Source organism: Pithys albifrons, chromosome 7 (genome assembly GCF_047495875.1).
Source record: "Pithys albifrons albifrons isolate INPA30051 chromosome 7, PitAlb_v1, whole genome shotgun sequence".
Lineage (NCBI taxonomy): Eukaryota > Metazoa > Chordata > Aves > Passeriformes > Thamnophilidae > Pithys > Pithys albifrons.
Window position 1 is genome coordinate 30257184 of NC_092464.1, and position 24044 is coordinate 30281227.

The 24044-nt window shown below is 38.0% G+C and overlaps 1 protein-coding gene across 1 annotated transcript; it reads right to left on the bottom strand.

The window, feature by feature from the left end:
* Window positions 1-3057: 3057 nt before the first annotated feature.
* On the bottom strand, window positions 3058-9491 carry AGR3 (anterior gradient 3, protein disulphide isomerase family member). Its single transcript, XM_071560202.1, has 7 exons — window positions 9386-9491; window positions 7237-7300; window positions 5948-6000; window positions 5234-5310; window positions 4925-4988; window positions 3856-3939; window positions 3058-3107 (listed from the first exon to the last, which is right to left on the bottom strand). Exons 1-7 carry the CDS (start codon window positions 9489-9491, stop codon window positions 3058-3060), a joined length of 498 nt encoding a protein of 165 aa, XP_071416303.1.
* Between the last annotated feature and the right edge of the window lie 14553 nt (window positions 9492-24044).

A 24044-nucleotide genomic window follows, 5' to 3' on the forward strand; every position in this document is an offset into this window, starting at 1 on the left:
TGTGCAGCATACAGAGTGTTTTTTTACCTGAATATCTAGCTCCACCAAAAGGACTGGATCTGAATCTTCAAGAATCACAAAGGGTTACTCCCATTTTGGAAGGCTGAGAACAGATTTCAACCTGCTACCTATGGGGATTTTAGAAGGGAAAGGAGGGTGAAATCTCAGACACTTTGCAAATTGATTTCATCTGCCACGGTGGAACTCATATGCCTGTGATATCTCTGGAAAACAGCTGCTTTCTGTTTGAATGAGTGGTTCATTAAAACTGTTGGAAACTTCTACTCAGTAGAAAATAGTCTTCTAGATTATAGGTGTAGTCAGTATCAATAATACCTTTGGAAATTCATCCAGATTTTCTTTAAATGTTAAAACAACATGCATTCCAGTATAGATCTAAAAGTTAACTTTTGTTCAACAATGAAGTCAGTGATCTTTGTATTGTTATGAAAATTTGGTTATTTATTTTATTTAACTCACATAGTATATTTCCTGTCTGCTGACTCAATATCAAATGCCCAAAATAAGCAAAACAACAGTAGCCTTTTAGGCCCAGGGCTTGCATTACTTGTTTCTTTCACAATCCCAATAAGTGGTAATTCTACCATTTATTTTCTCTTACAGCACTGAGGAGAGACGGACTATAGAGTTTAAGCTTTCCTGAGATCAAGCAAATTCTGGACTATGGTCCTGTATAACAAATCTTTTGGGATTTCAGTTTTGTGGGTTCTTGACAGACATCTCTTGCTTTTAAATGGATTCACTAAAGGAATAATGAACTTTGAACTGGATTTGAAGAGGGGGTAAAACCATGTTCACTATAAATAAGCCTGGTAGTAGCACACAAATGTTTGAGGGACAGTGTACTAGCAAAGTCCTTTTTTCTGCATCTCAGCAGAGGTAGGAGATGAAGATCCACGCGGCAGCAAAGACCCAGGGGTTATTGATGTGTTAGAAACCACAGAAGTGCCTGAGAATGGTCATGTAGGAATTAGGACTTCTCCCCCAAAAACATGGCAGGACCAATAGCCTGACTGAAGTGTATCTACACAATACACATAGCATGGGCAACAAACAGAAAGAGCTGGAAGACACCATGAAGCAGGAAAACTACCATGGAAACATGGTGGGATGACTTTCACAACTGGAGTGCTGCAATGCATGGCTATAAACCCTTCAAAAGGGACAGGCAAGGAAGGACAGGTGATGGGGGAGCCCTGTATTTTAGGGAGTTTTTTTGTTGTCCAGAGCTTGCTGCTGATGATGATAGGATTGAGTGTTTATGGGTAAGAAGCAGGGAGAAGGCCAACAGGCAGATGCATGTCTAGAGAAGGGCAACAAAACTGGTGAAGGATCTGGAGCACAAGTGTCATGAAGAGCATCAGGGGGTTACTGGGGTTGTTTAGCCTGGGGAAAAGGAGGCTGAGTGGCTGTCATGGCTATCCTATGTCATCTCTGGCAGCTAGCTCACATCCTTTTCTCCTGGTGTGCTTGAACATCTCTGGCATGCTTGAAAGAGCAATGCCCACAGACTGGGAAATGTTGCCAGATCTGGAATAGATAAAGACATGAATGAGTGGAGCTAAACACAAATGAAAGCAATGTGATTTTCAGTTTAATTTTAATACTAATATTTTCTCCATAGGTTAAAAAAATAATTTAACTGATTACTAAGATATTGTTATTGTTAGTGACTAATATAATAATTCTTTTTCTCTTAGTGTACAGGTCATCACTATGTTGGAATATACACTTTTATCCAAATTTGAAGTGATTTTGAAGACTTAGATAGGTGCAATTTAACTACTTCATGACAAATTAACTAGGTATTATAAATTAGCAAAGCTGTGCTGCAGAGGTCCTTCCTTCATCTTTTACATGTGTATACAGGCAGCACCACAGAAAATGGCAAGTAGCACAAATGACACTGATGCTTTACATGTAACAGAACATACACGGTCCTACTGCAGGTGAATTGCTGACTATTTTGCTCTAACAAAAAACTGTGTTACTGGGATAATAAACTATTTCAATCAACTTCAGCTTTTTACTGAAAACAAGTGCTTACCCAGGTGATCTTGGGTAAATTTTGCAAAGGCTTTGTATGTACAGATTCCCTCAATAAGCTGCCACCTACATGGTGGAATGCTGTGATAAGAGTCATTGACCTGAGATGAGCTTCCCATGATTCGAGTGTTGTTTAAATGAAAAGACCAAAGACAAACCTCATTTTTCCCACACCAAACTAATGAAAAGACCAAGGACAAACCTCATTTTTCCCACAGCAGACTTTACAATCATCACTTAGCTTTAGGAGCAGGGTTCTGGGACTATCTCCTTCCATCTCTCTTGCTTCACTCTATCATAGCAAAACCTGTAGTTGCTCTTTGATGGTTATCACCTCACTGAGACCACATGCTCAGTCTGGAATGTCTGTCCTGTTTTCAGCTATCAGAACAATGGTTGAAGGATTATGCAGGGGAAGTCTAAGCCTAGATCACTGTTTGGTTTGGGTATTTTTTTTTGTTTGTTTGTTTTTTCCTGTATAAGCTATTCCAAAATCTGTCAGTAGAGCTTTCCTGTCTGATTTAACCCCAAAGTTTATTTTCCCTTAATGAGAAATAAGTGTATAAAGCAGAGGTACAATAACAACTAACAAGCTTCTTGCAATAAAAATTAAAATGGGAGCCAACATGCAGCTATTCAGTTATGTAATAAATCGCAAATAGACATCAAAAAGATTGTTTATAACTTCTGGTCAGAAGTCTTAGCTGACTTAATAGAGTCAGAGTTGGATTTATAAAATACAGCTGAAGGTTGCTGCACCTTAAACCATTGCCTTCAGTTGTTCAGATAAATAATTTCAAAGCATTTAATATGTTTCTTCTCTTTTTTTCTGAATGGATGCAATGGCCTTTCTATGTTTGATTTCCAAATTTTACATATAAATTTCTTAAGAAATCTGATATACAAAAGCTGCTTGGTAAGCGTTCAAAATGTTGGTGGAGACAGAGGTGCAGTTTCACCTCGTAGAGGTTACGGTCATTTCACTGTTGGTTACAGTTCAGTCTGAATGAGGCGTAGTGCTTTCTTCATGTTTTCTATTACTGAAAGAAAAATAAGAAGTGTAAAAATGTATTAAAAGTCCATTTGTACAATTAAAAAAAACCCACCCAGTTTGATTTAGTAAATTTTTCACATTGAAATTAATTTATGTCCCATATTATATTTTAGAGCTTTCTATTGTAAAAATTCTGGCATTGATACTAGAACAGAAGGTAAAAGTTTTCATGAATGAAAATGTTTAACTTAAAGGGATTTGACAAGGCTCCTTTCAACTCCCTTAATTCTTAATAGCAAGCTGGTAATCAGATGTGATGTGCATATTTGTGGTGAGTTAGTGCACTGGTGTCAAATAGATGATACAGAGTAAGGACTGGTTGAACCTGAAAAATCACATTCCTTTCTGAAATATGAGTGTTAGGTGGTGCCAAGATAAGCATTTCTTTACTGTTCCCTCTCACCACTGGCTATTTATATTGTGCAGTTGGACACTTTTTGTGCAGTAGGATACTTTTTGTGCAAGTATGACTTGCACAAGTATAACTTTCACCATTCTCTAGCAAACTACTCAGATCTTGATCCTGAAAGTTCTCACCCATGATCTTTCAATTTTTCTTACCTGAATAGTCCAAACAAATTCAATGCGACAATAGGTGTGATTGTTTTGCTAGAACAGCTTAGACCATTATAATTTATTGCAAATGCTCACACACAGTATTTATATCTCAAATTGGGCTTGGTTATCTGGCTGCTTACAGTGTGAAATGCAAACACAACAAAGGGGTCACTTACAGAATGGTACGTCCTGTGGTTCATAAGTGTAAAGCCGGTTGGAGTATCTTCCTGTGATGTCAGCCCTTACTGTGAGAGATGGGTCTGAAAAAGTAATCCTATTAACCACTGCCTTGCATTCCCACAACAGCTGTGGGTGATGGTATGTTACTGCTTTGACAACCCTGTTTCTGATTCCATCAACGAGGCAATTCTGAGACCGTTACGTTCTGTTCCAACCAACTGCTCTGTACTTGGAGAAATCCTGAACGAAAGCTAGTGCTCGTTTTTATATTATGCAGCCATTTTAAGTGCTAGGTCACACATTTCATCCATATTTAAAGGAAGTTATCCTGTGTTTACGGGTTCTGGGTTTACATCAGGAGAGGCTAATTTGACTGGATACATACATAGGGAGGGTCATACATCCCTAATGCAATATTAGCATGACCTACCCAGAGCCTTCAGATTGAAAATCTTGTGATTCCTGATGTTCCCAGCATGGGAACAGGTTGCTGTGGGCATATCTTCTCCCAGTTCCCCTTCCAAGCTTTTTGGTAATTAGCTGACTCCTAACTACATTGCTCTCTGAGTGTGGGCTTCATCTCTCTGAACTTTGCATGCCACCATAGAGCTACTCACTGCCTGTACAATTGGTCAAAATGAACAGGCACTCAGGAGCATAATTAATTTGATCCATTCCAGAAGTCTACTTTACAATGGAATAAATCATTCCTCAGATGCCACTGACTATTGATTTATCCTGTGGTAATGTCCACACTATAGACATCTACATTCAGTTGGATATTTGACTTTTTCAGTAAACTTTGTCTTGTAACAGCACTAGTGAGAAGCATGGAGAGCAAAACCTCAGATGCTAACTGATTTTTAAGCATCTTGTCCCCAAGCCCAGATTAGGTACCCTCCAGAACACATCTGCAATTAGAGGACGTTTACAAGGGTCAAAGAATGCAACAGAGATAGCAAGCTATTTTCCTTTTGCAAAATGAATGATTTTGATGTCCCCAAAGGAGAACACTGGCATAATTCAGATACCACATCCTTGAAGATACATAAATATTGTACATACCTACAAACATGATTCGAGGCACATATTGTCCATCAGGTGACAGGTTTTTATCTGTGGTTTCATGCTGGTAGAAAAATTAAAGATGGCTATTAAAATATTTGTTGAGTAGTCCCCCTGTGAATAACCTTGTACCAGAGTACAAAACCAAAACGGTACTACTTATGTGTGAATACACATGCACAAGTGCCTCTACTTATATAACTAAAATGCCAGAGATGTTAGCTAAAATGACATGAAAAGGCAAGACAAAGAGAGAGAAAACACAGATCATAAAAAGTTACCAGTCAAATCACCCCAAACCCTTCATACCATGAGATTCAGCATAACGAAGTTATTTTGGGCCATTTCCTGTATTTCTTCATTTTCTGCAAAAGCTTTCTTCAGTGCTAGAAAAGACAGGATCACTGTGAAGTCCATCACAAATTCTGCCTTTTTGTCTGTGTTTGGGCACCACATTGGCCAAAGACTGGCCACATTGTTCCTGTCTGTGCTGATTCACATTCCTGAGAAGACACTTAAGGGCTCTATCACTACTTTTTGGGGTTTTTTTGACCCATGGCAGTACAACCTCCCGGCTGTGAAAATGGAAGCTCTCTTCTGTCATTTATGAAGCCTGTTGTCTTGATGGATACGATGTCTTGGCTTGACAAAAGTGCATTATGCTCAGAAAATTCTTGCTAGATCAATTTCAGCAGCCCTATCCTTGTCTCATTCTTTAGTTACCAGTTCAGAAGATCCAAACAAAATTAAATCTGTTCAATGAGTCAGTAGCAAATCCGTGCCTCTTAATTTAAACTGCTGAGTGCTGCATTCAGGATAGCAGTACAGCAGCACCGTTTTTCATGTTCTTTATTGGGTAGTTTCACAGTGGAATTTTTGTAAATAACAGTAATAAATTAATTGCTTTTCAGATAATTTTTCACTTGCTTGTTTCTTTAAATAATTTTCAGTAAGTGCAAGATAAATATAGAGATAGGTTCAGTTATATAGATAGTTTTTTACAGGCAAAAAAATCAAAATTACCTTGGCAGTATTGACAGTCTTCCAAATGATGAATTACCATCAGCGGCTTGTTACTTTATTAATAATAATAAAACATGTAGTTAGATAATTTGACAAGTATGCAAATGGATGATTTTACTAGAAACTGAAAAAGGCAAATTGTGTTTAATCTTACGTAAAACTATACAGAAATTCCATAAAGTATTACAGATATTTTTGAGCAATGGGAAGGAGCATAAATACTCCATAAAAAAACCCATAGAGTTTCTACATCTATAGTAAGTATAGGTTGTCTATAGTAAGGGACTGCAGAAGAAAGAAACAACATTTCTATCATCGTGTCATTCCTAGGTAGTAAATAATCAAACTGAAGAGGTATTTAATGTTGCTTAGGTATAAAATTCTCCATGATTAAGAAAATAAAAAATAATCTGCATGAACAAGAATATTTTTTTTAAAGATTGAGTTTGTCATCAGATACTTCCCCTGATAAGTTTCATATGCTTTAAGCTTTCTTGAGCAGCTACATAGTATTTTTTTTTTCTGTAAATGTTTTGGTAAAGGATCAAAATTTTATATTCTGGGTGTCAAAACATTAAAAAAATTCTCTGCATTTTCTCCTGTAATCTTTTTAAAGCTATATTTAGTGTTCAGCAAATCAGTTACTAATGTTTGGTCTGCTATCACTATCAAGAGTTGTTAATTTCTAGCCTTTTTCACATTCAGTACATGACATTAATTGTCTTTCATTCTAAAAATAATTTGTTTTCTATTTAGCAGTAGCTCCTGCTAGACTATTGGGATCTAAAATGAACTGTAAAAGATATTTAGGTAAGTATTGTTATGAATTCTCAAATGTGTCTTCAGCTGAGTTCTAGAGAACATTCAAATTGGAAGTTCCATTTCTACCCAGATAGTGAGAAATCGTGAGTATATCATGGACACATTCCAACTCATAAAGTGTTGGGTAGAACTTCAGAGGCAGCAGATCACCATGCAAGAACAAATGGAACTGATTTCAAGGAAGTAATCAGAGGTACATGATACTAAAACACCACAGATGCAATTTTAAAAATGATAGTATGTATTTACCATTTTCAATTCAAATGAAAACACTGCTTTTGTGACAAAGAAATGACTGTGGTACACTGTCAGCCCATAATGTTACTTCAGAGTCATAAGATTCCTACAAGGGCTTTTATTTATAGACACAGTCTGTTTTATTTAACTGGGTGGTCTGCAGAGCAGCTGTCACGATGGTTTTGTGTTCTGTTTCATTATAGTCCTCATACTACTTTTTAATGTCTTACCTTTTTTTTGCTTGATAAAGCCCTTCTTCATAAGTTTGTACCCAGGTAATTTCATCTCCCCATCCTAGAAATATAACAGAAGGATTAGCTGTTGGCCAGGCAAGTAACTTATAACAAATACCTTTTTTTTACAAAAATGTTTAGCAACACTTGCACACAAATAGGATTTGGGTTTTTTAGTCAAAGGTTCTCTAACATTATGGATATGCTAATTCTACATCTCCTGATAAGTACACTAAGAGGATAAAAAAACCTAGACAACCAACCAACTCCCCCCGAAAATCTCAGCTGGTTGAATATCCCTTTGACAGACTAGTTGGTTATCTTTCTAAATGCTCAGAGGTCCCTAAATCAGCACCCAAATCCTTTATATCTTGTCTGCTCCATACTTTTTGTAGACCTGGGACTTAAAGAGAAGCAGGCATATAGAAGAGAGAAAAGTAAATTATGACAGCTCAAATAAGATCAGCTTTAGTGTGAATGTCATTAGAACAGTCTTGGGTATAAACTTATCTCCAAAGTTATGCACTTCAATCCCTGGACTTGCAAGTACTTAATTTAATTAAATAATTTAATAAAAGAATGGCTGTTAAATAAAAGTCTCTACTGAAACAAAATCACAATGAATCATCAGCTTCATAGCTCATCCTTAGCTGGTGATACACAGATCTCAAAAAGCAAACTGTCCAGTTGGTTTTATGCCTTCAGCTCCCAAAGGCATCTGCCCCTGTGTAGTAGATCCCTGCATCCTAAGCAGTGTATCTCATTCATGACAGTCCTCATGAGAATTGTAGAACAATTTCTGCATCTGGACCATGTTAGAGCTCTGTTTCTTCTTCACTGTCTGGTCAGTGCTTGGACCAGCCCAGATTTGCTGTTAGATTTCTCATGGTCCAATTGCTTGTGATGCTACAAGATCATCTCTTCTTTCAGTAGATGAGTCGGTCTGGCTGATGGTGGAAATTGGGCATGCTGACCAGTGGCTTCCCAACCCTGGCTGCAGTCAGCTGCTGCTGAAGAGAACTACACAGAGGAGTCATCTTGCAGCAGGTTTAAGTATTCCCCTTTGATCTGTGAAAATTACATGTAAAATGTGCAAGGCATCCTGAAAGGCCTGAAATCAGATGTAGAAAAGTGACACCTGCTTTGTCGCTGTTTTTTTCTTTTTTCAAACCCACCAGAATGTAAGAGGTTTTTACTATCTTTTTGTGCATTCAGACTTAGTGGAAAAAATAAATCATGATCTACATGCTAGGTTGATTATAACCAAGGACACTGCTTATAAAAAAGTGATTTTAAACTTCGCTTTGGCTAGTCCAGGTGTTATATGATTTTATCAAGTGGTCTCTGAGCAATTAGGCTCAGAGGGAACCTCTGTGACATATGCTACTTTGCCAGGATAGGGAAACCTCAGAGGTGAGCTGTGGGATCTACAGGCTTTGTACAGCATGCAGAAAAAGTCAGAAAGGGAGATGGAGATTATTTTTGGTGAATGGTCTCAAAAGGAGAAGGAAGGTGAAGGGGAAAATAGCTTGCTAAGATATTTCTCTGCTTGTATTTCCAAGGATTGATCAGATACAAATAATTTAAAACAGAGTCTTTATTTAACGTCTGGATTGAAAATTATGCACTACAAGGACTGAGTTACTTATAGCCATGATTTGCAATGGATATCTGATGAAAAGCAAAAGGGAAAAAACGGTCATATAGAAAACGACACCAATGGTTTAAATTGTTGTCCTGTGTACAAAATGGGTCCGTAGAAAAATTGTCCCATAACAACTGAAGTTATGAAACTGCATTTCATATGGTGAGTTGCCGTAATAAAATATAATTCAGATGGTATATGAAAGAATATTTTTTCACTGATAGTTCTGCAAGTACATCCCGATCTGAGAGACTCAGTTGGGGTTATTTGCTTCTACTGAGTCACTGTGAGTTACATAAATTATACACGTTATAGGAGACTGTCAACCATATCCTCAATAATACACTGATGGAATTAAATGACATGAAGTAAGAACATGCACTACTCAGAGTGTCACTTAACACTAGAGAAACACACCTTAGTAAGTACATTAAAATAAAAGTATTTGCCGGCCTATATGATGAGGTAAGGAGGTAACTACATCCAGTAAATATAAAATACCTCTTGACAGTGTCTGAGGTGCTTTCTTTTCCTTTTTAATTGCCATTGCAAGGTTGGAAGTGACTGCAATTAGCAGGAGAGACAAGGCCAATGTTGAATGGAGCATTATTTCCCTTTCAATGCAGCAAGGAAACTAGAAAATAAAGTAACAACTTTAGTCACTTGGATGTGTCACCCAGCACAGTGTAAATCAATGTGTTAGTGGCATCCTAACAATCTATACTTCAGAGGTAGCTTTGGTTATTTCTAGAAATGTCTTCTTTTGTGAGAAAAATGTAAAATGGAGGTACTTAATTTTACTGTGAAGCACTGCTCTCAGCTGTCAAAACTGCAGGGAACTGTTCTCATTTGATTCTTATAAACTAGTAAATGCTATAATACTGGATCATGACAGTATCAAGACAGCAGTACAGGGGTTTTAATTTCAGTAAAGCAGAACACCATGAGATTTTTTTTTGTCAAAAGATGCCTAATGATATCCTCCTTAGTAAAATAGGAAAATTGGCAAATACTTGCTTCCAAGATTTTATATTGGCAACGCCATCCAAAATGTTGAAATTGACAAAATTTGGTAAGCCTGCACTCTCTGAACCAGGATGTTAAAGGCTGTGAAATAAATATCAAAGAAATTTTCAACAGTTTCTCACAATGAAAACTTGAAAAATTTCACCATTCTTCATGGCTTTTTCACACTGAGTTTCAGGTGAACTCCTTCTGAATGAAACAATTCATCTCTGCTCCTGGCTGCTTTAGTATTCCCTTCCTGACAAAGATCATTATAAGAAATTCAGTAATTTCTGGCTTTGATAAAAGTTGGAGAACCAAGAGACAGCTGCAGAAAAGCATTACAAATACAGATTTTTTTTTGACTGATGGGTCGTTCTGTCCAGTATAATCATCTTTAGGCATTAAAGCTCTGATATTCAGGTGGATACCTGGTGGTTTCAACTGAGATAAACAATGTAGTGCATATAGCCCAGGATACCACCCAGTTTTCTTATCAGTTCTCATGGGATATTTCACTTTTCAGATACTGATAAAGAAAATTTCAAGCTTGACTTTAAAAAAAAGATAACCAGTATGTAATTACAACTCTGAGCACTGGAAAAAGAAAATGCTTCATGCTTTTTAGGACTGAGAATCATGAAAAGTGATGTTTTAATGAATCTCTTAACATCACAGAGTCACTGTTAGCAGTTAAATTTCTTGTGAACAAATTAAAACTCCATTTCCAATAACTGGCAATATCAAACTGAGGAAAGAATTCTGTTCAGGTGGAGAAAGATTTGTACATTAAAATTACAAAAAATTAGAAAAAGAAATCATCATCTTGTAGTAAGAATCTTATGTTCTTGAAAACTGTAGAGTTGTTCTTTGTTTCACATACTTTCCTAGGCTCATTCATGTTGGCTACTGTTGACTGAGATTTGGAAAGGAGTCTCCTTTGGAACTTACTAATTATGCAAAGTAATTTGATGATTGAAGATTATTGAGGTTTAATAGGAAAATAAGAAGTTTTCCAGTGTTTCCTAAATAGAGATTGGAATTTTTAGTTAAGTCTGAGGGCTGAGGATTTTTAATAAATCCTCAATAAAAATTCCATTTAGGTTTCTCCCATATTTGTGTGAACCACTAACTTCAGTCAGCTGAAGCAGATCATTACACCAGACTACTACACTCCTGACAAATGACTATGTGTACCAACTCTATGTGAAAGTCAGCAACTATCTTTAGTATCAGTTTACCTATTGGATGTTAACAACCAAATGTAACATTTCTATTAACATGTTAAAATGCTATTTAAACATAAATAGATATGGCTTTGAAATCACACCAGATAATGTCTCTGTAAAGCAGATATGGAAGACGTGATTCAGTTCTTTCTTTCATGATGCACAATGAAAAATCCGAGCGTAAATCTCTTCAAATCAGAGGTATAAGTACCTAAAGCTTAATATTTGATTACCATCCTATTGAAAATTAATAGGATTTTTGAAGGATAATTTATGGAGCTGCAGCTAGAGGCAGTTTAAATTTAATATTCTGAATTTTTTATGCTACATGATCCAATGTTAGTTAATTGACTCAGAGAAAAAAATTATAGCCAGCACCGTATAGATTGCCTTCAACTCTCCACCAGAACAAACATTTGCTAGCTAATCTCTATGCATTTGTCTTTTTGTATAACTTGCCTTGTAAGGTGTTTGTGAACCAAACCTCATTGCTGTACTGAAGGAGAGTTAAGAATGAGAAATACTTGCTCACCAGAAGCAATCAGTTCTCCCGATCGAAGGTCCTCGTCCTGGAACTGGATGGTTAAAAATCAGTGTGATTTAAGCTCAAAACACCTGAGCTGCCCACGTCTCTATGTAGCAACAACAACGCATTCACCTGGGAAAAAATGAGAGGAACCTTTGAGCCGAAAACCAAATTACTGTGTTTCCCCCCTCCCCCCTCCTTTTCTGCCATCCCTCCAACTTTCACTCCTGTGAATTCCCATGCTTATACACTGAATCCTCTCATTTCTCTCCATCTTGCTTGTATCAGGTGTCTTGTATGAGGATTGGAAATAAATAGTGGCTTATGTGTGTCTGCTACTTCCCCCTCAGACAGTTTGAGTCTGGCTTACATCCAGTGAAAAAGGAAACCACCAATGAAAGTTGGAACTGTAGGTTCTTTTGTTCCCAGAGAAAGGCAGGGTTCTCTGGTGCTTGAAGACAGGTATGAACTTAATAGGAAGACACAAGGGTTACTTTGTGTAGGGAAGTATAAGTAAGAGATAAAACAAACTTATCTTCTTTCTGAGATGGAAATAAAATTATTTATTAAAAGAATATGGTTTAAAATACCTGATTACTGCTCCTGGGAGCTGAAGTTTCAAAACATCTGATTCTTGGACATTATGTTTGATATAATTTTACAGAACATGATGAATACAGGAAAAGCCCTTTATTCATCAGCTTTGTGCAAAGAAGGAATGAGCTGGATCACCCTTTCACTCCTTCTTGGATAGCTTTTGCAAGGAAATCAGAAGCAATCCTCTTTTAGTTCTTGATCTCCCATGTATTTGTTTATATGGACTGTACAGTTACACTTCTTATAGTTAGAAATACAGAAGTTTTCCAAAATTACTGAAGTGTATTGTTGCTCATTCCTGACATATTGTGTTATTCAGCCCTGAGGTACTGTGTTTTTCATGGCACAGGTTTCTTATTGTAAGGAGTAAGGGGTTGACATTCAGTCAAATAGACTAAAATTAGTGCTGAGCTACCTGTGAGTGCCCTTTTTTAGGATGATGTTCAGCAATTTGTCTCTAAATTTGAAGGTCAGAACTTCAGGCTTGGTCAGTGTTGCCACAGAGAGACTGGCAGCCCTGGTGAAAAAGACCTTGTCAATGTTTAATGCTGAAAGAAAGTGACTATAATAATTCATAAATCCAAGCTGGGTGCCTTCAGTGTAGCTACTTAATCACTGTTTGTGAAGTGGGATCTTATCGGCTCTCTGTTCTTGATTTTTATTGCATGTGTTCAGCATCCACACATGAACAGAGTGTGAAGCCAGAGCTCCATCCCAGCCAAAAGCTGTGCTGCCTGACTTTCAAAAGGCTGACCTGTGCAGCAGCAGTTACCAGCCAAAATATTGAATCTCTGAAATGTAGAACACATGCTTTTGCACTCATTCATTGGACTAGCATGCTCTTGCTCATTCTTGGCCATCTTAGTCTCCAGGGTAATGTGGGTCAAAGGTGTTTGCATTTTATTTCTCTACTCGAAAAGAATAATGTTGGAGGTACAGATAACTATGGGTTAACTGTGTATATACAGTTCTATCCAGGTCAAAATGAGGAAATGTAACACTTAGCTAAATACAGGGCAGAACAAGGCAGCAATAAAGTATGTGAAGAGAACAGATTTTTAGAAAGATGTTGCACAATAGGTGACACTTGGAATCACGTGCTACTGCTTTCATGTGAGTCATGCAGCAGCAGATTTAGGTACGTATCCATACATGTAAGCCATTGGGGAAAAGCAAAGCTGACTTTTAAATTTGAATTTGCATAGTGCTGCACAGATTAAGTTGCTGATGAAGTTCTTACTCTATCCAACTCTGCCTTAGCTCATGTGTGAGCAAGGTATAAGATCACAGCTCCTGTGACAGTTGTAATTCAGGGTCATTCCTGCAACCTCTGTTGATAACTCTACAAAAGACTTTACACATGATCAGTGTGCCTTTGCAAATCAATATAAAATTAATTAGGAGATTACACAGAGAGGTTGTAGTGTGGCCTGGAGAGGGGAGATGCATCACCACAAATGCCCAAACAAATTTTGCATCAAACATTAGGAGGAAGTTTCATGGAACACATGTTTTCATGGATGAGAGGTACTGCTGGATCCTAACACATGTATTTGGTGTGGAGTGGGTCTGGATCTTGGGGTACATTCAAGCAGCACATGGTACCAGAGCAGAGAGCAACACTTTGAGCTTAAAGAGCTGAGCATAAGCTTTCACTGCCAAACAAAAAAAAAAGAATAAGTGAAAAAACTCTGCAAATGTCTGTTGGGCTTAGGTTTTGACTGACAGCCAAAAATCATTATTAGAAAATTTCCGGATCATTTCAATAAAGTAATTTAAAGAAATCTAGATATGACACACTGGTTTGTTTCTGAGTGTGTCTTTCAAAATAGTTACAACTGTGGAAATATGACTTCTGGTATTACAAGCTGATTCACAACAGATGTACTCTCCCCCCAGTCCCCTTTCCTAAAAGCAGACCTCTAGGTACTGCTCAAGTGAAGAAACTACTTCAGTGTTACCTGTGCCCCAGTAATTTGCTTCCACTGGACTGCTGTACATTTTTAGCTTCGTATTCCTGTAAAGACATTGTTATGGAACATAAGCCTAATAATGTAAGTGGAAAAACATTTATTGGATTAGTTTTTACAGTGGTTTATACTGACTGCAAACCATTTTCTCTGCTTCCCAGGCCAGTGTCCATGCTTTCACTTCTATGCCTACAACTTATTCCAGCACTCACCTCCAAACCCCTCCAGGGCTTTCTCTGTATTTTTTGGAAACTGGCCTCTCCATCCTTACACTACCCTGTGGTACAGCCCCTGGAAAACTTGGTTTCAGACTTAATTGGCACCTTACTTCAGCTGCTCTGCAGCTCTGTGCCTCTGTGAGTCACTACTGTCTATTTGCTCTCACTTCCCAACAAGATTCTTTTCCTGCCCTCTAAGCTTCTCAGATTTCCCAGAACTTTTTATAGATACAAAGCTTTGAAGACTCCAATGGGGGAAATGTAATTTATTATTCTTCATGAATTTTGCTGAGATTTATGGAATAAATGTGTTTTGGTAAATAAAAGGAAACCAGTGCTAGATGTTGGTTCCTTCCTTCAGTCCAAAGTACAAACTGTTCTGGACTGTTTGTTTAATGCTGCGTGAGTCCTGGCAGGCAGAGTTTTCCCTTCTACCAGTGGATCTTCCTGTTACAGTGTGGTTCTAGCCATGCTGGAGGAAGCCTTGGAAGCTATTCTGGCTTCTCAAGATGCTGGTGCACTGCAAGGCACACACTGCCAGCCCAGAGGAGGGGTACAGTGCACTCCATGCCCATGGCTGGGAAGGTCCCGGCTGCTGTAAAGAGGCACGAAGGGTTGCCACTGTTTACTATCCTTAATCAGAAATGGGGAGAGTTGTATGTCCTGCACTCTGTAAGTCTGGAGTGTAGTGGTTAAGCCTGGTGCATCCTCAAGGCTCTCAGTTCTCTCCCTGACAGCAGACTGCCTACACACAGAGTTGTGTTTGACTTGGTCATATGGCAGCAGGGGTTGGAGGCAGCAGGAATGAGTCCTTCCCTGAGGCTTTGTTGGATGTTGGTGAGCATGGGGACCTACAGAAGGTCCCTGTTCCCCTCTGTTCCAGTTTCCTCTTGCTGCGTTCTGGGTATCTGTACTGCTACACCCTACACTCATGGGCTTGGCAGGGAAGAGGGCAGGGGCAGCAGTGTGGGGCCCAGGCAGCTCCACTCTGCGTGGGGCATGAACAGCAATGGCTTTGCTTTGAGTTACCTCTCATACAGGGACCCAACAAGCGTGTGCATGTCAGGGAACCACATGCAGCAGGCTGTAGCTGAGCCTTTCTGGTCAAGGGCATGTTTTCTCTATTTTCAATCTTACTACTTCAACTGTGAACAAACACCTTCCTCAAAGTGAATGCTATCTTACAGACCTGAAAACTTATACAGAAATTGTGTTTGATCCCATCTGAATAGACTATGATTTCTTTATTCCAGTAAATGATGAAGTCTTATTGAAATTGTGGGTTAAGAAAATGATGTCTAGATTTGAATTTCCCCCTAAAGTTATAATTTTTTTTTTAAAATAGAATGTGTTGTGGAGACGTATTTCCTAAACTGTTAGAATGGCTCAGTAACTCTTTGAGGAACCTAAGGTAATTTGATATCTGACTTGATTTTGTTTGAGTTTCTGGACGATGCAATGAGGTGTTTGGATTCAATAAATGACATACTGATGCATCAAAATCTAATCAAAATGAAATGCAAGTATCACTGTAGTTGGAGGACTTGGTGGGATTTCTCTAGTACCAATACAATCTCTTAGTATTTATAGGTATGCAACCCTTTATCAATGTGGCTAATAAGACAAAAATTTAATTGTTACCAATGCCTCTAGTTGGCAGTGTTGCATTACTAATAGCAAAAGGAAAAATATTTCTGTTTCAGCTTTGCTGGATTCCAGTGATAAGTCCATAATACAGGTCATTTAAACATAAAACTGATTTCTTATAAAAAATCATGTAGTTTGAAGAAAAAGTTAAAACTTAATTTTGAAAAATCAGAATGTTTATTTTTATTCTATTTTATTTTATTTATTTTATTTTATTTTATTTTATTTTATTTTATTTTATTTTATTTTAGTGTACACATAAAGCAATTTGAGAGGTGACAAGGGTAGAAACCCAGACCAGATTTTAAGGAAGAGAGCCAGGAAATTCAGCATGTGTTTTGGAAGAGATTGAGAGCTCAGAAATATTCAATGAAACTTTCTGACTGCCACAAGAAATGAAAAGCGGCTGCATTTCCCTGCAGTCAGAGTGTCCCAATAAAGACTTCACAAGCAAGAATGCTCTCCAGAAACACATTGGACTACTTTGCTGCAGCTGTGAGAGTGAGTCAAGCAGGACTCTGTTGAAAGAGATCCTGTTGCTGCAATATTTTTGTGATGTTTTCCTACAGTGACATCACTGTATCTACTTTAAAATCCACTGACATCTAAAACTCAAAAACCACTGTGTACTGTAAAATGAGTGTTTGTAGGATCTTTTAGTGTTTCATCTCTCTGCACTGGTATTCCTTTAAATTTTACTGTAATAAGGGGTTTATCTTGGGGCTTGCTTCTGTGAAGCACTGACACAAGAGGGCATGAGAGCAACTGTCTCTCTCAGCTTTTGTCTCCTTTTTTACTCTCTGTTCTTCAGCCAAACCTTGATCCTGTAAGTTTTTGAGTCCTTGGTCCCATTCCAGAACAGCACTTGATACGTATTTAACTTTAGGCACATTAGCAACCCCATTGATGTCCACAGGACGACTCATATGCTTAAAGTTAAGCATGTTCTCAAGTGTCTACACTGGATCAGAGAATATGGGATTGAGGTCTCTGGCAAGTCTCCAGGAAACTTCTCCTAAAAAAGCCAGACAAGCCTCTCTTCTAATGTGTACCTGTCCTGGTGCAGCCATGTTTATCCCCAGCAGCCAGTTGCTAGAAATGGTCTCTAACAGATCATTCCTCATGGAGTGAGCAGACCATGCTGCTTTACGAACAGAAATGTTCCAGCTTTGGCCACCACAATGCAGAACTGCTCACCTGAGCAGCTTGTAGAGCTGCAACCTGAGGTCCCTGTACTAACCCCTTTGGTGTTGCTCACCCATCACTCTAAGCCTGAGCTTGTTCACTGAAGTCAATCCATGGAGCTGTCATCTCTTCATCTGCAACCTGTTATCAGCCACACTGAGCACTTTCCTTTCAGTCTGAAAAAGATAAGTGACAACAGACTTCCATATTCCTAAAATAGAATGCTTCTTTCACATATATTTTTCTCCATAATTATTCTCCAGAATATATGTGAATATTTAATATATTCAGAAAATTTCAATCAGAATTATTAAAAAACACAAACCAAACAAAACCCTTATGGCTTGTTATGGTCTCCTGTTACTACAATTCACATCTGAGAAACAATGAATTTAGCATTACCTGACAGAAAACAATTCCACTCTGAATGGCAGAGATGGAGGCAGGGAACATGTAAAAGTACATGCGAGTAACTTGAAATATTGACCAGATACCAGGTCTTGATTTTCTTTATCTCCATGAGCATTAAAACCTGCTAATTATCACAGTCTGTTTCCACTGAGTAACAGTTTGCTTTTATTGTTGGAATATATTTTTAGCCTGGCCAAGCATAACCTTTTGCTATTTTGTTGTTACACTTAGGGCCCACATAAGTGATGCAGAGAAAAATTTAGCTTCAGATTAGCTCTAGCTACAGTATTTTCTTGTTGCTGCTTTTTTAAAGCCAAGGGTTAATAGGAGACAGACAGAAACATAGGACTAAGTCATCAAGTGCTGTCCTTCACTGGAGGCAGCCACATCATAATATCCTGCTTATATATGCATTAAAATTACTTAGGAATTTTGCCATTCTTCTTTCTCAAGGCTGCCTTTGCAACTCATTCCTTTGGAGAAACTCTGATTTAATTAGCTGGAACTTGGCAACTTCTGATCAAGTGTTCTTTTGCCAGCATTACCCTAAATGCTGTTTCTCTCTCGCTTGCTTGTATTTCTGCAGGGAAATAATATCTCAGCTTGGTCTTCCTTCTTCTGGATGGAAGAAAGAAAAGATTTTGAGTTTCTTCGTTCACCACATCAAGTTGCCCTTTTCTGCATTTATTCTAACAGGAGTTCAGAGTTCCTGAAGAGAGATGCACCCATGTGTTCCAGACTTGGTCCTCCATGGGCCTGTGCAACTACTATCTCTCTGAAAAGACGTTGTCATGTGCCATTTGCCTCTCTTACAGTTTTCATATGCTAGGTACTAACGATCAATCATAATATGATCTATCCTATGACTGACCATGACTACACCCACATCTTTTTTCTTCCAGTAATTTCCCAATTGACAGTGCACCGACTTTCAGCAGAAATATCTGCCCAGTAGTGAAAAGATTTTTTTATATGAGTGCCTTTTTTGTCTTTAACAGTATTTTTAAGATGGGGATAAGCTGGCCTTGAGGACAGTGAGGAAAACTGAATCATCTTCCATTTTCCTCTGTAGGAGTATTCACTCAGGCTATGCCTAGCCTAAAGTGGTTAGTCTCCCTAAAGCCACTGCTTTAGGAAATGGAGATGAACAGAGATGACTGCAAACATATGGATTAAGCCTACTCTAAATTACCATCTGGAGAAGCCAGATGGGACCCGGATGGGAGGCACCAGATAAAGACACTCTAGGAGACTGGCTCCTATGAGCTGATGTTAGTCTTTGTAGATATCTTTCCAGCTACATGTCTGGAAGTTCACATTATCTCTGCATTCTTCTTTAGCACGTACACCAAAATAGATGTGAGATCACCCACCCCCCAAAAAAAAAAAACAGATTTCAAGCCCGAAGATCCAGATATCTGAAACACTAAATTCTGTGTTACTACTACTGAAGCCAATTTTAAAGAGTCTGTTATATGCCCTAGCCCACCAAACACCTGTTTTACTGGTATTCTGCTGACAAGCATTTCCAAGGCCTGCATAAGAGCTTCCAGTTGTAGCACATTCCATATGTGTTTTCTTCAGAATAGAGGATGATCTTTTATTTGAATTAGTGAGGTGCCTCAGTAGACAGGTATATCCTGACAGTTCCTTGTTATTTATAATGGTGATGTTGCACAAAAGATGATGTTAGAGGTTCCAATGACTTTATCTTTTTCCCTTTCTTGAATGAGAAATAGTTTATTGTTACATATACATGCAAAGCATTGCAACTGGCTTAAAGATTTTGGTGCAGTGTTTCAGGAAGCGTGGTTTGTGGTAAGGTGTGGGTTGCAACTACTCTGGGGTTCTGCTCAGCTTCTGCCACGTTGCATTTCCATGATGAAAAGGAAATGAATGAACTTTCTCTCTCAGCTTACACCACTGCAATTTAGAGACAGCTCACAGAGAGATCACTATATTCAGGTTGTGAAGTGGCAGTCACATTTCTTAACTTCATGTGGCTAGGGAGGAAGATACCTGTTTTGGCTAAGCTAGATTTTACTGAATACTGTTCCCAGTTACCCTCTTGGGACAACCTGTCTTTCTCATGAGACAGATACTGGAAAAATTGGCCTCTTCTGTAAAGTGAGATGCCTTGGTCTGTCTGACTGTAGATTCCTCCATATTCTGCAAGGACTGTTGCCTACAAAAAAAATGTATTTGGGAAAAATATATGATCCTCAAATATACGGGGACATGTAGATCATTGTAAAACACATAGGTCTTGTATTTATCTTCTTTACACAAAATTTTGGGGCTATTTTCAGTACTTTTTTTCATTTCAACAAAAAAGAGCAAAATCTTTCTCCTTTGTGGTCTGTTGTCACCTTCAGCAGTCTTTTTCTTCTGGAAATGTGATGGTATGCCTTCTGAAATATGAGCCCATCTTTTGACAGCATATACTTTTATCCAGAGAGTTTCCTAATGGTTTTTATAGTTTAAAAAAAAAAGTTTTAAAATTCCTTTTCTGTCATGATCTTCCTAACTGATGGAAAATCCTTATTTTAACCACAGTTATTCAGGATAATATATAAGAACAGTTCTAGTCCTGGTCCACAAGCATTAATGACACTGTAAAACAGCAGAACAGGGCTTTTATACTACCTTTTTTTTTTTTTTAAGGCAAGAACATATGTGAGGGAGAAGAGAGAAAAATTTTCAGGAAATTTTTACAGAGTTTATTGAAGGAACATGAAGGGACATTTTTATTTTTACTTTTAAACTGAGAAATGTTTTTACAGTTTGGTATTTGGGAAGTGCATACAGATTGTACACATTGTGCAGTGCTTTGTAATGTTCCTTGGGAGGGGATGAAGACAGAAGGAAAATTACCTAGTTTTCACTAGTATTTATAGGATTTCAGTGGCAATACTGGAATCAAAAGTAGTGTATACCAATGGCTGAGTTAACTTGCTCATGTTGCAAGAAAGATGAATTAAAAAAAAATGGAAAAAAATATTTAATTACAATATTTAATTATGTCAGGAAAATCCAACACAAATGACATAGCAAAGATCAATTGAAATATGCTAAATAAAAGATCTGTTCTTTGTCATAAAAGCACGAAATAGACTGAAGGCTGAGCTGGGTCCACAATGCAGCATTAGTGCAGAAGTAACTGGCACAGCTCACCATCACTGGGAACTGGACTGTGTGGGAGAATGCTAGTGGCTTACAAAGACATTCTCCCTGTTGATTTAATTCTAACTTAGCTTGCCAGTAGCCATAAATTGCATAAGAGTGCTATATGGATGCCATAGCACAACTGAATGTGCTTTTGTATTCTAGTTGGGATGAAAAGCCCAGTTCCAGTATGAACAGGAAGCAAATGACATGGGGATTTTCCCTCTGGTAAATGCAGACATATACACTAGATTAGATGCCTTCTAACACAGAAGTCTAAAATAGGTTGGTAGAGATCTCTAAATTTCCTATTTCCACTGATCATAAGGCACTTTCATGAAAGTTGACTAATTCAGATATGGAAGTCTGCACTGTGGAAATCTGTCACAAAGCTGTGTACAGGGAAATCTACCCCATAGGTTTCAATTGTGGATGAGAGAGAGGGAACACAATGGAGGAACCTCTGAAGAAACCAGCTACCAGAATGAACCTATCCTCAGGGAAAGAAAGCTAACCCTGGGCTCTTACTGAAGCAAAGTCTTTTAGACTGACAAGATCCACCAAATTAAAAAGCAAGCAAAGGCAGAAGTTATGACAGCAACAGCAAAATGTGTTGTACAACACAACACATTTCAGAGGGACTGCATAAGCTACAGTGCTGAGATGGCATTTGGGTAACAAGATAGTGGTGTAAAACCTAGCAATTTCTTGCCTGTTATTCTTCCTCTCATCTTTATAAACTCTATTTCTTGGCTGTCAGGTCATGCTATTTTGACTTTTTCCAAAACATGCTTTTTAAAATGGATAAATCACGGTTTTCTTCAATTATTTAAAGAGAAATATGTTTCCTGTTTCCTAGCTAAATCCAAACTTGTTAGTGGTGTTTAAATACAGATAAATTCAAGTTGTAAATGGTCTTGGGAGGTCTTTAGTCTAATCTCCTGCTCAGGGCAGATTTAACACTGAATTCAGACCATACTGTTCAGGGCTTTGTCCAGTTGGGTGTTGAAAATCTTCCAGGAAAGGGTCTCTGTGACTTCTCTGGGTAACCTAATTAAATGTTTAATCATCTTCAGAGATTTCTTTTTTGAGTTTTTGAATTCAGTTAGGACCTTCCCTGCTCTACTTTACAACATTTTTCTCCCAGTGAAAGGCTTGTCTCCCTCTAACCCCTCAGTAAGCACTGTCAGGCTTCTGTTAGGTCCTTGCTAAAACATTTCTACCCTGGGCTGCACAAGACCAAATCCTCTAGTTTTCCTTCTGGGTCAGTGGCTCCAGCTCTTAACTCTTGGCAGTATCTTGCTACATACACTTGCCAAGGTCTATCTTCATCTTTCGTATATTTGGTTGTACAAAACTGGATACAGGTTTACATGTGTTGTCTAATAGATGCCATGTAAAGGGGGATAATCACTAGCAGGACTCCTGTTAATTCAGTCCAGGATACTGATGGCCCTTTTTTCTCCCAGGGCACACTGTTGGGTCATGTTGATCACATTGTCAAGCAAGACACCAGTCCTTTTCAGCAGAGCTGCTATTAAAGCTGCTCAGTCTCCAGACTGCACCTCTGCAGTGTGTTAGCTCATCCTGGGTTCAGGACTTTGCCTTTTTTCTTTTTGAATTTCATGACACTCCAGAAATATAATCACATTAAATTAGGCTCAGAACAAAGCACAGCTACTTTCTCACCCACTCAAACAACCAGCAGAAATGCTCAGAGTGGAAAAGCAGAAATGGTTAGAATAGGACAACCACAGAATCATCATGTGATTAAAACCAGCCAGGGACCTAGAGGCAATCTCTCAATTTGATTTAGCAGTTCACAATTAAAGATTTAAAGCTCAAGTCTGCAACATTACATTCATAAACATTCTCTTTTTACCACAGTGCCTTAAAGTAATGAAAAGTTCTTGGGTATGAGGAGAACCAAACTAGTTTTCTGGTTTGTCCATGGCACAATCTGTAAGCGATTCATAAAACTACCTTTGATATGCTCATCTCTCTCTTATATAATAGTGGATAGAAAAAGAGTTTTGGAAATTATATATATGTATATATCTCAGAATTTATCCTAGAGATGAGTCTCAAAAGCATTTTTTAACATGACAAAGAACCAAAAAACCTGGAAAAAATCATCTCAACAGGCATAATTGAAACTAGTAAACTAACTAGTGTGCTGAGAGAAATGCCATTGCAAATATATAAATGTAGAAATAATATGGAAAAAATAAGGAATTTTATGTAGGAATAGTAGGCTCAGACTATCCTAAGTACCCAGTCTACCTATTTTTGCAGCTGTACTAGTCTTCCTTTCAGCTATTCCACTATTTTTTAGTTCTGAGTTTTGCTTTTATCAAAATACTGTACACAATGTCTTTGGTGAGTGCTGTGTCTGAATTTTATTTGTCTGTGCAATAGGGGCAATAATGTATCTGGATCTATTTCTTAATCATTATACAGCAAATAATGAGCATTTTCAAAACTTCTGAGAAATTATATAAATGAAAAATAAACAGGGAACTATTTGGATAAAGCTATTGCATGAGGAAAAGAGCAGAAGAAATAGTGGAAGGTCTTGAAGGTAGAGAAAGAGAACAAAGATATCAAGTACCCCAGCCAAATTTCAGATTACATGGTGCTCCTCTGCCAGACTCTGCTGATAAGCTGTGATTGTAACAGAAACTCCTAAATAATTCAGAGAACAAGTTCACAGTACCTAAATATAGTGTTGAAATAACAGAACTCTTCTATTTCTTCTCAAATTGGAGTAATTAACTCTAAAATTGATGGTTAAGGTAACCTGGCTCAGGTTATTTGAACCATCTCTCTGTGTCTATCCAGGATGCACATAAGAGAAGTCTGGAATGCAAAAAGATTTCAAGTGTTCTTTATGCTCTCCTAGCTGTCACATTATTTTATGCATAACATTCCTAACTCACAGGTGCCTGCAATACCACAATACCAAAACACAACACAGGGCTACTGGTCCCTGGTCTCTAGCCTTGTCCTGTTTCTTTCAGTATAAGCTTCATTCTGCACCAGTGAGGTCAGCTGTGCTGTGGAGGAGGCCCTAAACTGGTAACTGGTGAAGTACGTATAGTACTTGCATGTCTGTTCAATGTCACATGGTCACTGTAGGAATAACCCACTGCAGGACAAGCCAGTGGGTTGAGGGAAGTACAGGAGATGCAGTCAATTGCATAACAG